This window comes from Schistocerca nitens, chromosome 4 (genome assembly GCF_023898315.1).
Source record: "Schistocerca nitens isolate TAMUIC-IGC-003100 chromosome 4, iqSchNite1.1, whole genome shotgun sequence".
Lineage (NCBI taxonomy): Eukaryota > Metazoa > Arthropoda > Insecta > Orthoptera > Acrididae > Schistocerca > Schistocerca nitens.
Genome location: NC_064617.1, coordinates 565,329,725 through 565,347,332, shown reverse-complemented (window position 1 = coordinate 565,347,332; position 17,608 = coordinate 565,329,725). Strand labels below are relative to the sequence as shown.

Sequence of the window (17,608 nt, the reverse complement as noted above, 5' to 3'; positions counted from 1 at the left end):
TGTGCTTATACTGATTAGCCCAACTTGAAGCTTTACTTTCCAGGAACTTCTTAACAAACTTGATTTTCATAATATTAGCTATATTAGACTCAAAATTATCTCTGAAATGCTGCGGAAAATCTACAGGATGTAAACTACCTTCACCTGAATTTTTTTTACTGGAATGTTGCAAAACATGGTACCAACATTGTTAACAAGATTTCAATCAACTACATCATTAGACAATTCTTCAACTTTTTTGCACAAAACAGAAACACTACTCTCTAGGATGCTGGTTTTGTTGTTACTTAATAATACATTTTCTGTGAATTTACTGTCTACTGTCTTCACCTGTTCAACAAAACTGCTTTCACCAAGTACCAGTTTGTTGTCAACATTAGTTTCCAAAGTAGTAATTCGACTATTTACATTTTTGTCTGTAGTACTTATTGACCCGTGCATATTTTCAAAAACAATTTTGTTTTTCTCCCTATTTTCAGTGATTTCATCTTTGACATTTTCGACTTCAGTGTTAAATTTAAGTTCGATTTCTTTCATCTTAGATTCAACAGATTTTACTTGAACATCTAATCTGTCAATTTTTTGATTAATATCATTTATTTCAGCTGTATTTTTACCTATACAATAAAATAATGTCCTTATTTACTGCCCGAGTTTTGTGAATTGGTCCTTACTTTCTTGTTTTCGATTTTTAAGTTTCTCATAGATTTTTGCAAACTGGTCATTACTAATTTTTATTAAGTGATTCATATTGTCATTGCTGCTTTATATTAACAATGACAGCTTGGTAGTTATGTCATTATCATAGTCTCGTTTTAATACAGCAGTTTGTTTTTCCTGTTTTACAGTTTGTCACTAAAGTTTTCCTGACCTTGTTTCACTATACTACTTAAATCTCCCATGTCTGTATTAACCATTACCGTTCCAGATTCTTCAATGACTGTCATTGTTAATGATTATATAACAAAGCACTTCACCAAAAAGAAAAAAAGAAAGAAAATATTTCCAGTACTTAACTTTGTTGCTGGATGTCGATGTTGTTAATTGTTCACCTCACTTTTTATTTTTAGCCTTTACTTCTTCCTTCTTATGAACTCCTTTTTGCTGCTATTGCTAAGATTTATCTCTAAAACATGTAGCAAATAAATTACTATCATATACTGATGTATTTATGAAAAATCATTGGAACATATGTCCCATAAATAAAATATAAATAATTGGTCATCGTTTTTGAGTAGTCCATAATCATCTTTGTAATTACATTAAGTGTTTATGAAAGTTGACATGAACATTTTCGCGTAGGTATGTAGTAGTGGATATTTGCTTTTTATGTTTTCAGTATGGTATTAGATTAGATTAGATTTACTTTTGTTCCATTTGATCCATAGTGAGGATGTCCTCCAGGGTGTAGAACATGGCAGAAAAACAATAATACATGACAAATATTTACAACTGAAACAAATAAGCTAATGTACCTTCCACAGGTCCCAAGTGGAATGATAATCATTTTTTTTAGTGAGCACTATATGAAAGAATAATTTTACAAACACTAATGCAGTGAATTTAAAATAAAAAAGTTTTTTTTTATATTTATAACGTAATAAACATGTAACAGAACTACTACACTACTTATTTACAATGAACACATTGCTGCACTGAAATGGTGTAGAAGTTAGATTGTGCTAACACACACACACACACACACACACACACACACACACACAAAAATCAGTTGGTTCTACTGAGAAATTCATCAATGGAGTAGAAGGAGTTGGCCACCAATAAATCCTTTAGGCTTCTCTTAAACTGAACTTCATTGGTTGTTAAGCTTTTTTATGGCTGCTGGCAAGTTATTTAAAATGTGTGTTCCAGAATAATGCACAACTTTTTGTACAAGACTAAGTGACTTTAAATCCCTGTGAAGATTATTCTTATTTCTAGTATTGATTCCATGAATTGAGCTGTTGGTTTGAAAAAGTAATGTATTTTTAATGACAAATTTCATTCCCTAAACAGGCTTCTGCAGGATGTTCTTGAGTTCACACTACATATAACTCTTACTGCATGTTTTGGCTTGATGAATTACCCCAAAAAATAATCCCATATGACATTATGAAATGAAAGTAAGCATAGTATGTGAGCTTTATCATTTTTATATCCTCTATATCTGACACAATTCACATTGCAAATAGAAATTTGTTAAGACGCTTCAGCAGTTCTGTAGTGTACTCCTCCCAGTTGAATATATTATCTAACTGTAATCCCAAGAATTTAACACTGTCCACTTCTTGTATCTCCTTGTCGTCGTATGTTAGGCATATTCTCGTGGGACACCCCTTACAAGTTCTGAACTGCATGTAGTGTGTTTTTTCAAAGTTTAGTGACAAGGAATTGGCTAGGAACCAGTGGTTAATGTCCACAAATATTTTATTAGCTGATCTTTCTAAGACTACACTTGATTTGCTATTTATTGCAATGTTTGTATCATCGGCAAACAAAACGAACTTGGCATCTGGTAATGTTACTGATGAAAGGTCATTGATATACTCAAGAAAAAGTAAGGGCCCTAAATTGGAACCTTGTGGGACCCCACATGTAATTAGTTCCCAGTTGGATGATGCCTGATAGCTTAATACATGTCTCTTTCCTAATAACACCCTTTGTTTCCTGCCAGAGATATAAGATTTGAACCATTTTGCAGCATTTCCTGTTACACTGTAATATTCTAATTTACTTAAAAGGATATTGTGATTTACACAGTCAAATGCCTTTGACAGATCACAAAATATACCAGTTGCCTGCAATGTTTTGTCTAATGAATAAAGCACATTTTCACTGTAATTGTAGATAGCCCTATCAATATCAGAACCCTTCAGATATCTGAAGTGCGACTTTGACAGTATGTTATTTGAGATAAGATGGTTATAAAGCTGATTGTACATTACTTTTTCTAAAATTTTTGAGAATGCTGGCAAAAGTGAAATTGGACAGAAATTTGATGCTCTTTCTTTATCTCCCTTCTTAAGGTGCTCCGGAACGCCCTATACTTGCAATGTTAAAATAACGCTTATAAATTACATCTTTCCTCACAAAGTATTTGAGGTAGGAAGTTGAACTTTTTACAGATTATTTATTGGAATATGGGCTACAACTTAACTCAGGGATTTTACAAAATTTTAGTTCAGTTATTAAAGATGTTTTTTTTTTTTCAATTGTAATGAAAATTCACAACATTTTTTTGCAATTTTTTATTTATATATTCAAAAATATACAGTTTTTTGGAAAAAGGCTGTGTTAAATTATGCAGAAGGTACTGTGCAACATTTACTGAAAGTTTGAAACAAATATGTTTGGAAGATCCTTAGAAAACATGTAATTAGTATGAGAAAATAAAAGTTTTGGGAATCGAGCGACAAAGATTGGATTAACTTTTTAGTGCATTCCAGGTCCATAGGATGGATTATCTTCATCCTCTGCAAACTCCTCCTCCAGCTTCCTCTTGTTCCTCCTCCTGTTTACTCTTGCTTGTATTTCTAGACTCTTTACAGCCCTGTCTGCAGCCCGAAGGTGTTCCTTGTCTAAAGCTAGCATTGCTCGTACCATGTTAGAACCTATCTTCATTCCCATATTTCTAAATACCTTGCACCTTATAATGTTGCCATCATTGAAAGTCGCAACAGCATCATACACACCAAAGTGAAGTGTTTCTATTCCAACAAATACAGTCTTGGGGATTCTCGACCATATAACACTATTTACACTTTCATTGGGGTTTTGAGTTTTTCCGTGAATACACTTTTTCAACAGTTCAGGTGCTGCTAAGTCTCTGAAAATAGGTTTTATCACCTCCATTATTGCATGAGGCAGACTATGCTTATGAGTGTACATTTCACCAGTTAGCAATCCTTCGTTATATTTACACCAACTGTCTTCTTCTTTGGGACACAAGCTATGTTGGGGATTTTCATCGTCTTTATTGTTTACAGTAATAACACATACCTTTGGCTTTCCAACATTTCTCCTTTTCTTAAAAGCCTTCAGAGGATTTCTAATAACTTTACTTTTACTCATTATTATACTTCAACAAAACAGAGACTCAAGAAACAGAATTAATTACGAATATTTTCGAGATAACGACAGAGTAAATAAACATGAAACAATCGACAATCACACCAGCGATATATATTGAACCATCACAGGTTAGCCACAACACATACTTCATCTCACATCACTAAAATGTACCTGATGAACACGGACGTTAATAATAACACCATTTGACAATAGTTTAACAGCGCCACAGTGGGTCACGCCCATGTAGAACACATTTCAAAAAAAATTTAAAAATAGTTGTAGTCTTCGGAATTGAATAAATTATATATCTATTAAAAGGTAATAGTCTGCAGATTCAGAAAACGCAAAAAAGTAAAAATTAAACTTTTCATGATTTTGAGCCTTTCCGGAGCCCCTTAAACAGTAGCTTAACTTCAGCATAATTCAACCATTCTGGAAATATTCCACTGATAAACGACTGGCTTAATATGGCTTAATATGTTGCTTAGTTCAGAATCACATTCTTTAATTAAGTTTGTTGATAATTCATCATACCCACTACATGTTTTTGATTTTTAAGATTTTATGATGGACATTATTCCTGTTGGGGTAGTGAGGGTCAAATTCATATTATGGAAGTTACTTGAAATGTCTGGTCTGAGGTATTCCATAGCAGCTTCTAGTGAACCTGACAACCCCATCTTTTCAGTAACAGCTATACAATGTTTGTTAAAAAGTTCTGCAACACTATACACATCTATCACCAATGTATCATTTACTCTTAATGCTATTTGTCCCTCTTCATGTCTGGTTCTACTGGTCTTCTCCTTCACTGTATCCCATTTTGTCTTTATTTTGTTATCTGATTTGACTATCTTTTCCTTGTCATATATTTGCTTTGATGTTTGTATTACAGTTTTTAATATTTTGAAGTATTTCTTGTAATGTGCTAGAGCATCAACAACAGAACTGTTTCGGATTGACAGATATAGTTTTCTTTTTGTTTTACAAGATACCCCTATTCCTTGAGTAATCCATGGCTTCTTTGTAGACTTTGCTCTAACCTTGGTTAGTTTTGAGGGAAAACAAATAAGGTAAGCACTTTATTAGCAAAACTGTTATATTTTTCATTCATGCATGAACACTGTAAACATTAGTCCAGTGAATGTCTCTGAGGAGTGTCCTAAAATAATCAATATTTGGCTTATTGATTACCCTCTTGAGCTCAGATTTAACAGATTTTATATCCTGTTCAGTATTAACATTTAACAGAAGGAACTGCATGTCATTGTCTGAGAGGCCATTGACTATTGGTTTTGTAATATAATTTTGTTCATTGGACTTTTCTGTAAAGATATTATCAATGGCTATTTGTGAGCAATTGGCTACCCTAATGGGGAACTTAATAGTGGGAATTAAGTTGAATGAATGTGTTACTAACTCAAATAAGTTCTTATTGGGAGAGTCTTTAAGGAAATCTACATTGAAATCACCAGCAACCACTATTTCTTTGTTTTTGGTTATCAAATGTGCCAGTACAGCATCAAGGTGGTTTGTGAACAGATTAAAGTTACCTACAGGTGCTTGATATACACTTAACATTATGAAGGTTATTTCATATGATCCAGGAATGGTTAGTACACTTATCTCACCATAACCTGTTTTATTACAATATGTACCAGAAAAGAAACTGAAAGTTGCTTCACAAGTCACAGAGATGCAATGTGCGCACAAAAGAATATATGTAAAACTTGAAACACATCTACACCCACACACAATTAAAATAATTTATGAGAGATTATGTTCACAAGATTTGTAAGAGCATATTATTTGATATTCACCTGTGACTGATCCAAGATTTTGCTTTGGAAAGGGGTTTGACCCAGCTGAGGGTAGGCTTTATCAAGGTAAACACTAAAACACCAAATGAGCACACACACAATTTTATTTTGCTCATTTACCGCATAGCATCTCTCCTCTGATAACTTTTCCAAAATTCTTCAATTACTTCAACAGGTTGTAGGCTGTCAGCTATATCTGGGTGGATATATATGGCAGCCAAACTATTCAACCTGTCTTCCATCATTGTCAGTTTCACTAGCTTATGTAAAGAGAAGCTGCATTTCTTACTACTGGTAATGTAGCCAGAATTTGTAAAGTAATTTTCAGATTTGGGAAAAATTTATTTGTCTCGTGATGCTCTTCTGATGCTGTTTGGGGGAGATGTTCTCTGCCTGTTCAAAGCTCCATCCTTGGAGTTATTCCCTCCAATAACAAGAGAGGATGAGGCATGTAGCTGCTGTTAACATGTGCAGCTGCCACCACTGAGTTTCGATTTCTGTTTTTACTATGACACTTGGTATAATGGTGAAAAGCTCAAGAATTAAAGAGCGCTCTGCTCGGAAAAAAGCAGGTTCTCAACTGCCCAAATACATTATAGATGAAAGGAAGGAATCCATTTGCCCGCCCGGCTAGCCACACAGTCTAATGCACTGCTTCCAAAGCTGGAAGGCGTGCTGGTCCCCAGCACAAATCCACCTGGCAGATTAGTGTCAAGGTTTGGTGTGCCGGCCAGCCTGTGGGTGGCTTTTAAGGCAGTTTTCCATCTACCTCGGCGAATGTGGGCTGTTTCCCCTAATTCTGGCTCAGTTACACTGTGTCAGCGATTGCTGCGCAAACACCGTTTCCACATAAGCGTACACCATAATTATTCTACCAAGCAAACATTTGGGATTACACGCATCTGGTATGAGTTCCCGGGTGGGGGCCACTGTGGGCCGAACTGCACAATGACCCTGGGTTCGGTGTGGGGTAGCGGTGGGGTGGGTGGATTGCTGTGGCCTGTTGTGGGGTTGTGAACCACTGAGGGCTACGGCAGAATGAAGCCTCTCCGTCATTTCTAGGTAATATATACATAGAAGGAATACATTCAATCTAAAAGTTACATATGTACTAAGGTACACGACCAGAACTCCGAACTTGGTCTTGTAGAACAAATTGTTCTTATTCATGAGTGTTTTAACCCACTAGAAGATTATTGAGAAATTTTTGAAATTAACTTTGGCACGTGCACGAAAAAAGGTTGTTTAGAAAGAATTCAAAACCAAACAAACCTAATGATTGATGTTATATTACATTATTTACATTAAATATTATTTCACTCTGTCCCTTGTAGGACAGGCAGAGAGAGGATCAAGTGCTCAGGGCACAGTACACGGCCACCTGCACCAGACTGACCAAAAGGTCAGCATAACTCAGCTGAACAAATAGTCAGAAACTCAACCAATCATGTTGATATAATCTCATTCAAATATACACATTATAATCAGAAGGCTGCATCTCATTGACTTTGAGTTAACAGTGGTAATTTGCTGAAATTGTTTCCAGGTCATATTGGTTTGTTTTTGCCTCATCTGCCCTCTCCTTTCTCCCCTTTCAGTTAAAAAAAACAAAGATCTTGGCTATGTCATTATATAGTGTTTGATTGGCCAAACCATACATTGTAGGCCTGAGTGTACAGCTGTATGCCCTCACTAACAGCATGCTTCCATCTCGAGCAAGCACACACAGTCCTGGCACAGGCATACAGGTGGCAGTGGAGTGAGGGGTGGGTATGACTGAATCTTGAATAAGTGTGCACATAGATTAAAAAATTGTCACATAAACACTTTCTGATAGAAATTTAAAATTTGAGAACATACTGTAGCTACTTCAAGTGGATTAACTAAGGATAAATGATTAAATTATTGCCGTAGGTAGTATAATACTAAGAAAGTAGGATAATACCCTGTTTGAAATTTGTCAGCAGTGGACCGAGGGGGGGGTGTGTGTGGCTTGAGTGCCTTAGCTCTCCTCCCCCCCCCCCCCCCCCCTCTAGATCTGCTACTCATATTCAATGTCAATTAGCAGAGATGTGTCATAGATCCAAACATTTACTGCAGGAGTACAGAGGTTACTTTGTTCACAGCCTCTGCACAATCAAAATACCTTTTATCAATTAGACTGCATCCAACTTACAGCTTTGTGAATTCTGATGTTTCAATAAACTTTTAATTGCACTAACTTACTGATCTTTTTGTAAAACTAAATATAGCACAAATCTTTGTTCCAAGTGTTGTTGTGATTCATTTTCACACTGTAACAAGTATTTTCTCCTAGGTACAGAAATTGGTATAGCTGTACATATATAAAATTAAACTTCTGTAACAATAAAATTGTATACAGCAGTATCTGAACTATTATATTAACAAAACAGATCAGCAATTCATTGCCCGTAGAGCTTAAAAAAATTATAGGGTGAACATTTTTTAGCAGATCTTTGAATCTTGTTTTTCACTAAAACGAATGAGGGCACAACTAGATGCAAGCAGGGAAATGGATAAATCAGACATGAGAATAAAGTAGCTTGTTCCAAGGAAGAAACAACTGTACCTATTTCAAAGGACAAGCAGTAATTATGGGTTGAAACATCATTAATGCCACTTTGTTAAACTACCTGTTTCTCAACACCAGATAATATAATACAAAAATTACATTTTAAGAACTAAACAAATTTTCTGCATTATTAAACACAATGAAATAAAACCAATGACAAAAATTTGATTGTGTGTCCAGATCACTGCTGCTGCTCACAATGGCAGCCAACATTTAACTGAATGTAAATAAACAAACAAATGTAGACGCTTATATATACTCATGCAGACACTTTTTACACAGCAGAGAGATCTTAGTTTTAAAAAAAATAGAGCAGTTAAGAACATTTTAAAAATCCCCGTGTTGTTAAAAAAAGATCAAATTTTCTATTTGTAATGGCAGTTGTAGTAAGTCTGGTGATGATGTGAAAGGACTTCCTTTAAGTGATCTTTGTAAACAGACAACATTTCACAGGTACCTTGACTTCTTCCTCATCCATGAAGGTACTCTTTCCTGGTGGGCTCCATGGAATGTGAAGAATGGACCATTCAGTCAGTATCTCTGTTGCAGAAATTAAATATAATCCAAATTTTGCTGCATTACTGTCTCTATCTACTACCTCTGCCTGTAATTCTCCAAGGAACCATACATAGGCAGGATAAACATAGTGTGTATGAGTATCATGTTTCTCCCTTCTTAAACCATTTGCAGATCGTGCATTGGAAGAATAACTGTTCGTACACTGCCACGCAAATATGAATTCTTGTAATTTCAGAATCATTATGTAAGAGGTATGCAAGCAGAAACAGTGTTTCTTGATTCAAGTATTTTCAGCATTATTAGAGTAAATCTTAAAGTGATGCTCATTATCTTTCCTGTAGTATCTGCCACAGAAAGTTGTTGACCATTTCTGTGATGATGCACTGACTAAACAAACCTGCATTTAACTGAACAGAGTAGTAACTGTACCAACAATTGAATGGGAACTTTGAGTATTTTTTAAATACACATCACTATCAAAGTAGATATTCATTTTATGCTTTATTATTTTCACTGTTAAAATCAACGGTGATCGGTTTTCATATAGTACACTTCACACCTGTAACACAACAGCTCAGTAAACTACAGAGACTTCAAGGGGTGTACATTAAACAAGGGGCTGTAATACTAGATCCTTGCACCATAAGTGTTCAATGGTAGCAATTTTCACAGCAGACTCTATAAACATTACTCAGTAATAACTGTTCAACAAGTGACTGGTATAATGACCCTACCCTTTGAATGCCCTGTGATAGCTGTATGTGTGTAACTACATTATTGCCTGGCTTAGTGCAGACTGACTGTATAAACATAACACACTGGAGGCAAAACCCAAGACTGACTGTGGCTCTGGACACAGCATCTATTTAGACACATACCAGGATGGTTTCCCCAATATGTTACAATACAGTGTTTCAGCTTTATCAACAGAAATTTAAAACACTGAAATATCATAAATGATAGGTATTATTTTTTTGTAGCAGAACTTTGAATGTGCACTTTTATCAACAGGATTTAACAAAGCTCACCAAGAATTTCTTCAAAACTGAAATTATAACTGAAATATTTCATTAACTGAGAGATATATAATTTGTATAGGAATAATTTTTGGATTACAGTCTTCTGAAATAATAAGATATTCATTAAAAAAGACAGAATTGCTTTCAGCTTACGTGTATCAGTGATAAAACAAATAACTACTAGAAGGGTAGAATTTTCTAGTATGCATGGTTTACATAACTTTAATTTTGAATATTTTTTTAAATTTAATATTTCTATATGAATTGTTGCACTGTTGTTCTCTGCTGAACATAATTTATGTATTGAATAATAGGCTTTTGACAATTACAGCTTGAATAAGTATTTGGAAGTTTCACATACAAAGGATATAAGTGTTACATATAGAAAAGTGAGCAGAAAAAATAGAATTTATTTTAGGAGTGGGGGGGCCACATTTTCTACCTACCACTAATTCAGTTTTGTAAGAATCCCACAGTGACGAACTATATAGTCAAGCATCTATTGGACAAGGACCTTGTAAGCAAGTCCCCTTGTGAGTAAATTACGTAGTCTTTGTACCGTTCCAATGGCTGTAATACTAGATCCTTGCACCATAAGTGTTCAATGGTAGCAATTTTCACAGCAGACCTTATTCTTTATTCATCCATTAAATCTCTAGAGATTGTGGCACATCATTTGTGCATGAGTGGCAACATGCGTGCATGCACGCGCGTGCACACACACACACACACACACACACACACACACACACACACACACACACACACACACACACACACACACACACACACACACACACAGAGAGAGAGAGAGAGAGAGAGAGAGAGAGAGAGATACATACAACTTACATACAACATCAAAATATATTGTAAAATTACAGTAAATTAATTCTGTTAGATCTTATTTTAAGAGCAGTAGCAGTTTTTGTGTATTCGTGCTTCAAATCTGTTAAATTTCACACTGTCTAAAAATTCTGCTCCTGAGTAGAAGCAGTGATCTAATTAGAATGCCCTTTGGGATTTATAAAAAATGAAAATGAGGAAATAACTTTTCTTTTATTTGTCTTCATCTAAAACACCTACCTGCATAGCTGTGAGCATTAGCGCACCATAACCAAGACTCAAGGAGCTACGCTGGCCCCAGAACAAATCCATCCAGTGGATTAACAAGGAGGGCCATTGTGCTGGCCAGCCTGGGTGTGGTTTTCAGTGGTTTCCCACCTCCAATTAGATGAATACAGGGTTGGTACCTACATCTCACCTCAGCTAGATGATCACAAATATTTAGAAAACATTTGCACTCTTTCAAATGGGATAACAATGGATGCAGACAGATGGAGTACACAAATTTCATTTCTGAGAAGGTGAGGTAGTTACAGGAAAGGTATCCAGCCATCCTCTGGAATTATCACTAACACTGCCAAATCCAGAAATAACTGTGAAGGTAATGGATAAAGCTGGGAAAAAAGGAGAACTGCCTTCATGTAATACAGTTGTATGCTGAGTGTGAGCAATATGATTATCAATAATCCTTTGAAACACATGGTGTGAAAAATATTAAGTATGATTGTTTAAATTAATTTGTATTTTCAATTGATGTGGCTTCAGTTTTGTAAGGAGATTTTCCATCTAAAGAACAATAACAATATACAACAATAACTTTATTCATGCAGCATAAAGCTACTTGGAATGTATAAGGGAACACAATGCAAAAGGATTTAACTTTTACAAACTTTTGGAGCCAGTGGCTCCTTCTTCTGCCAGAAGATTTGAAGGGGAAGGAAGAGGGGTGAAGGAAAATGACTGGAGAGGTTTAGGGAAAGGGGTGCTGTTCAGAAAAGTCGACCAGAACCCCAGGTCAGGGGAGACTTACCTGACAGGATGAGAAGGAAAGACTGATTGTTGGGGACTGCACCGATGAGACTTGAAAACCTGAGAGCTTAAAGGTGGAAGGCAGGGTAATGTGGAAGACATAGATTACTACTAAAACATAGTGCATGAGTAAATAAGAGTGAAAAGCTAAGTGCATTGTATGTAACAGGTGGGAGGGGGATGGTGAAAAATAGAAATTCGGAAAATGAAAGATGTAGAAAACTAAAATGGAGTGAAGAAAGGAGTAATTACTGTGAATAAATGCTGAGATGGAAGGAATTAACGTAAATTAAGGCCAGGAGGGTGGCAAGAACCAAGGACATGCTGTAATGCTAGTTCCCCTCTGCGGAGTTCTTAGAAACTGGTGTCTGGGGGGAGAATACAAGTGGTGTGGAGTATGAAACAGGCACCGAGCTCACAATTGTCATGTTGTACTGCATGCTCTGCAACAGGATATTATGTATTGTGTGTATAAACCCTCTGCCTATGCCTATTCATCCTGACTGATAACAGGTCGGCATGCCGATGTAAAAGGCCGAACAGTGTTTACGTAACATCTGGTATATATTGTGTCATTTCCCAGGTGGCTCTGCCTTTGATATTGTATGTTTTGCCAATTACAGGGCTGGAATAGGTGGTGGTATGAGGGTGCATAGGGCAAGCCTTGCAGTGGGAATAGTCACAGTGGTAGGAACCCTCGGGTAGGGAGATGGGTCCAGAAGGAGCATAATGTCTGACAAGGATATAGCAGAGATTGTGAGGGCAACGAAACGCTATTCTAGATGTGGTGAGCAAAATCCTAGACATCAGCATGACTACCACCCAGTTATCAGTCAGGATGAATGGGCATAGGCAGAGGGTGTATACACACAATACACAATATCCTGTTGCAGAGCATGCTGTACAACATGACAATCATGAGCTCGGTGCCTGTTTCGTACCACACACCATTTGGATTCTTCCCCCAGACACCAGTTTCTAAGAACTAGCACTACAACATGTCCTTAGTTCTTACCAACCTCCTGGCCTTAATTTACGTTAATTCCTTCCATCTCAGCATTTATTCAGAGTAATTACTCCTTACTTCACTCCATTTTAGTTTTCTTTATCTTTCATTTTCTAAATTTCTATTTTTCACTCTCCCCCTCCCACCTATGTTACATACAATGCACTTAGACTTTCACTCCTATATACTCATGTATGATGTTTTAGTAGTAATCTCTGTCTTGCATATTACCCTGCCTTCCACCATTAAGCTCTCAGGTTTTCAAATCTTGTCGGTGCAGTCCCCAACAACCAGTCTTTCCTTCTCATCCTGTCAGGTAAGTCTCCCCTGACCCAGGGTTCTGGTCGACTTTTCTGAACTGTACTCCTTTCCCTAAGCCTCCCCAGGCCTTTTCCTTCACCCCTCTTCCTTCCCCTTCAACTCTTCTGCCAGAAGAAGGAGCCACTGGCTCCGAAAACTTGTAAAAGTTAACTCCTTTTGTGTGTGTGTGTTTCCCTGCTGCCACTCGTTGGGTAGATTTTTTTATCTAACCATTTACATTACATTATTTATCAATAACTGTTTATTTTCATTGGACTATAAGGATGGATAAAATCTCTCTTCATGATGATTTTCCCCTCTGCTATTAGTGATTAGCAATCATGACAAGAATTTTTAGCTTGTGAGTAGTACCAGATATGTTATATGTTTTTGGAATAAGGGTTATTTACAGTGGATTCCAAATGTGGATTTCTACACACTTTCACAGTTTGAAGCTTTCATTGCAGTCAGTTTTGTGAAGATGGGGCTTTGTACCAATAGTGCACTAATATTATCAAAACAGTTGTATAAATTACTTTTTAAGATGATGATTTTAATACTTCATACATTTTTGGTAGAGACTGATGTGCTATTTTACTTGTTTTATGGCCTGCAGCTGTTTCATATAAAAGCAAAAACTCTCAATATTTCAATGTATATTATGTAAGCATTGCATGCAGTATAATTTGGTAATCGCTTATGAAGACTTGCATATAAAAATCATGCAGAAGCCTCAGTAAATTACAGTTCTATTGTTAATTTATTTAAATTTTCAGATGGACACTTTGGATCAAAATGACACTGCTACAAAAAGTCAGTATGGTGTTCTGAAGCTGCAGCAGAGTCCATTAGCCACAGATTCGGGCACAAGCAGCTCAGACAACAACCTAGGTGTAGGAGGCTCTGGCAGTGGAGCTTTCAGTTTCTGCAATCCTGTGTATGAACCCACAGGCACTGGAGTGGGAGCTACAGCAGCTGTTGGAGGCACCACTACATATAAAGTTGAAGATGTTGTAGTACGCATGCGTTCCACTTACAGTAGCCACCCATCGACTGGGAAGGCATGGGGAGGTTTAAAGAGTAAGAATAACACTTCTCTGATTTTAATGACGTTCATGAAATATTGTTTTAATCAATTATCCATATGAAACTTCCTGGCAGATTAAAACTGTGTGCCCGACCGAGACTCGAACTCGGGACCTTTGCCTTTCGCGGGCAAGTGCTCTACCAACTGAGCTACCAAAGCACGACTCACGCCCGGTACTCACAGCTTTACTTCTGCCAGTATCTCGTCTCCCACCTTCCAAACTTTACAGAAGCTCTTCATATCAGCGCACACTCCGCTGCAGAGTGAAAATCTCATTCTGGAAACATCCCCCAGGCTGTGGCTAAGCCATGTCTCCGCTATATCCTTTCTTTCAGGAGTGCTAGTTCTGCAAGGTTCGCAGAAGAGCTTCTGTAAAGTTTGGAAGGTGGGAGACGAGATACTGGCAGAAGTAAAGCTGTGAGTACCGGGCGTGAGTCGTGCTTCGGTAGCTCAGTTGGTAGAGCACTTGCCCGCGAAAGGCAAAGGTCCCGAGTTCGAGTCTCGGTCGGGCACACAGTTTTAATCTGCCAGGAAGTTTCATATCAGCGCACACTCCGCTGCAGAGTGAGAATCTCATTCTGGAATTATCCATATGTTTAACTATCTTGAGGTACTTCTTGTTATTTCCTAACTTTTTTTAACCCTGTGTTGTTGACAGTCCTGAGGAACTGGCAAAAATGTGTAAGATGAAATGAAATAATGTGTAAGAGGTTTCAAATAATGCTGGATGGAATACACATTAAGTGAATGGAGAGGTTATTCAGCATTTCTCTTTCCTTTCTGTCACTTTCACGAGATGATCTACCATTACAAGTAGCTTCAGAATATGGTAGTTACAGCTTGAATAATCTCTAATTCACAGTGAAATGAAATTTTTCTCTAATGTGGGAGTTTAGTACCAAGTGTGCTGGTTGAGACACTGTGAGAACACAGCCCAGGTAAACAATTTGTAACAGTTTAATTGAAAAGCACATAAACCAAAATACCCCTCTTATGGAGCAAAGGTAATCACTAAAAGTTTGTGAAGTACTGAATTTATAAAAGTCCAACTTAAGCTGAAGGGTGTAATGATAAAACAGTGAAAGTTAATATTCAGTTAGTAGTAGAACAAAATAACATAGTGAAGGTGCACCAATGCAGAGAGCAAGTTCCAGCAGTGGTGAAGGTAGATGCTGGTGGCTTTACAGCTCCCTCGAGTACTATGAAAGTCATTCCCTGATGTCTTAACAGATGTCCTATCATCCTGTCCCTTCTCTCTGTCAGTGTTTTCCACATATTCCTTTCCTCTCCGATTCTGCACAGAACCTCTTCATTCTGTCCACCTATTTTTCAACAGTCATCTGTAGCACCACATCTCAAATGCTTCGATTCTCTTCTGTTCCAGATTTCCCACAGTCCACATTTCTGTACCATCCAATGCTGTTCTCTGAATGTACATCCTCAGAAATTTCTTCCTCAAATTAAGGCCAATGTTTGATACTAGTAGACTACTCTTTGCCAGTGCTAGTCTGCTGGTTATTTTGCTGCCTAGGTAGCAGAATTCGTTAACTTCATCTGCTTCAGGACCATTAATCCTGATGTTAAGTTTCTCACCATTCTCATTTATGCTACTTCTCATTATTTTTGTCTTTTGTTGATTTACTGTCAATCCATATTCTATACACATTAGACTGTTCATTCCATTCAGCACATCATGCAATTCTTCTTCACTTTCACTCAGGATAGCAATGTCATTAGCATATTGTATCATTGATATACCTGCACCTTGAATTTTAAGTCCACTACTGTACCTTTCATTTATTTCTATTATTGCTTCTTCAATGTACAGATTGAACAGTAGGGGTGAAGGACGGCATCCCTGTCTTCCACCCTTTTTAATCCAAGCACTTCATTCTTGGTTGTCCACTCTTATTATTCCCTTGTGCCTCTTTTACAGTTTCTACATTATCCATCTCTCACTATAGCTTATTCCTATTTTTCTCAGAATTTCAAACATCTTGCACCATTTTACATTGTCGAACGCTTTTGCCAGGTCTACAGATCCTATGAATTTGTCTTGATTTTCCTTTAGTCCTGCTACCATTATCAACCGCAATGTCAGAATTGCCTCTCTGGTGCCTTTCCCTTTCCTAAAACCAAACTGATTGTCATCTAATGCATCCTAAATTTTCTTTTCCATTCTTCTGTATATTATTCTTGTCAGCAACTTGGATGCATGAGTTGTTAAGCTGATTGTGTGATAATTCTTGCACTTGTTAGCTCTTGCATTCCTCTGAATTGTGTGGATGTTATTTTTCCAAAAGTCAGATGGTATGTTGCAGCCTCACACTGTCTACACACCAACATGAATAGTCATTCCGTTACTATTTCCTCAAATGATTTTAGAAAATCTGATGGAATGTTTTCTATCCCTTCTGCCTTATTTGATCTTAAGTCCTCCAAATCTCTCTTAAATTCTGATTCTATAACAGGATCCCTCCTCTATTCTAAATGTATTCGTGTTTCTTCTTCTATCACATCGGACAACTATTCCCCCTGATAGAGGCCTTCAGTGTACTCTTTCCACCTGTCTGCTCTCTCCCCTGCATTTAACAGTGGAATTCCTGTTGCACTGTTAAGGTTACCAACCTTGCTTTTAATTTCACTGAAGGTTATTTTGACTTTTGCATATGTTAAGTCTGTCCTTCTGACAATCATTTCTTTTTCGATTTCTTTATATTTTTCATGTAGCCATTCCATCTTTGGTTCCCTGCACTTTCTGTTTATTTCATTCTTTAGTGACTTATATTTCTGAATTCCAGAATTACCCTGAACACTTTTGTACTTCCTGCTTTCATTGATCAACTGAAGTATTTCTTCTGTTACTCATGGTTTCTTTGCAGTTACCTTCTTTGTACCTATGTTTTTCTTTCCAACTTCTGTGATTGCCCCTTTTAGAGATGACCATTCCTCTTCAGCTGTACTGCGTACTGAGCTATTCCTTATTGCTGTAGCTATAGCCTTAGAGAACTTCAAGTGTATCTCATCATTCCTTAGTACCTCTGTATCCCACATCTTTGTGTATTGATTCTTCCTGACTAATCTCTTAAACTTCAGCCTACTTTTCATCACTACTACATTGTGATCTGAGTCTATATCTGCTCCTGCGTATGCCTTATAATCCAGTATCTGATTTCGGAATTTCTATCTGACTATGATGTAGTCTAACTGAAATCTTCCCTTATCACCCTGGCTTTTCCCAATATATCTCCTTATCTTGTGATTCTTGAACAGAGTATTTACTATTACTAGCTGAAATTGATTACAGAACTCAATTAGTCT

General features: G+C 36.9%; 1 protein-coding gene across 1 annotated transcript in view; it reads left to right on the top strand.

Annotated features, from left to right (window-relative positions):
* LOC126253343 (equilibrative nucleoside transporter 4) overlaps positions 1-17,608 on the top strand; it is a 211,055-nt gene that overhangs the window by 89,575 nt on the left and 103,872 nt on the right. Inside the window, exon 7 of the mRNA XM_049954610.1 lies at positions 13,977-14,280. Coding sequence (XP_049810567.1) covers positions 13,977-14,280 — 304 coding nt within the window. The remainder of the gene's footprint in view (positions 1-13,976; positions 14,281-17,608) is intronic.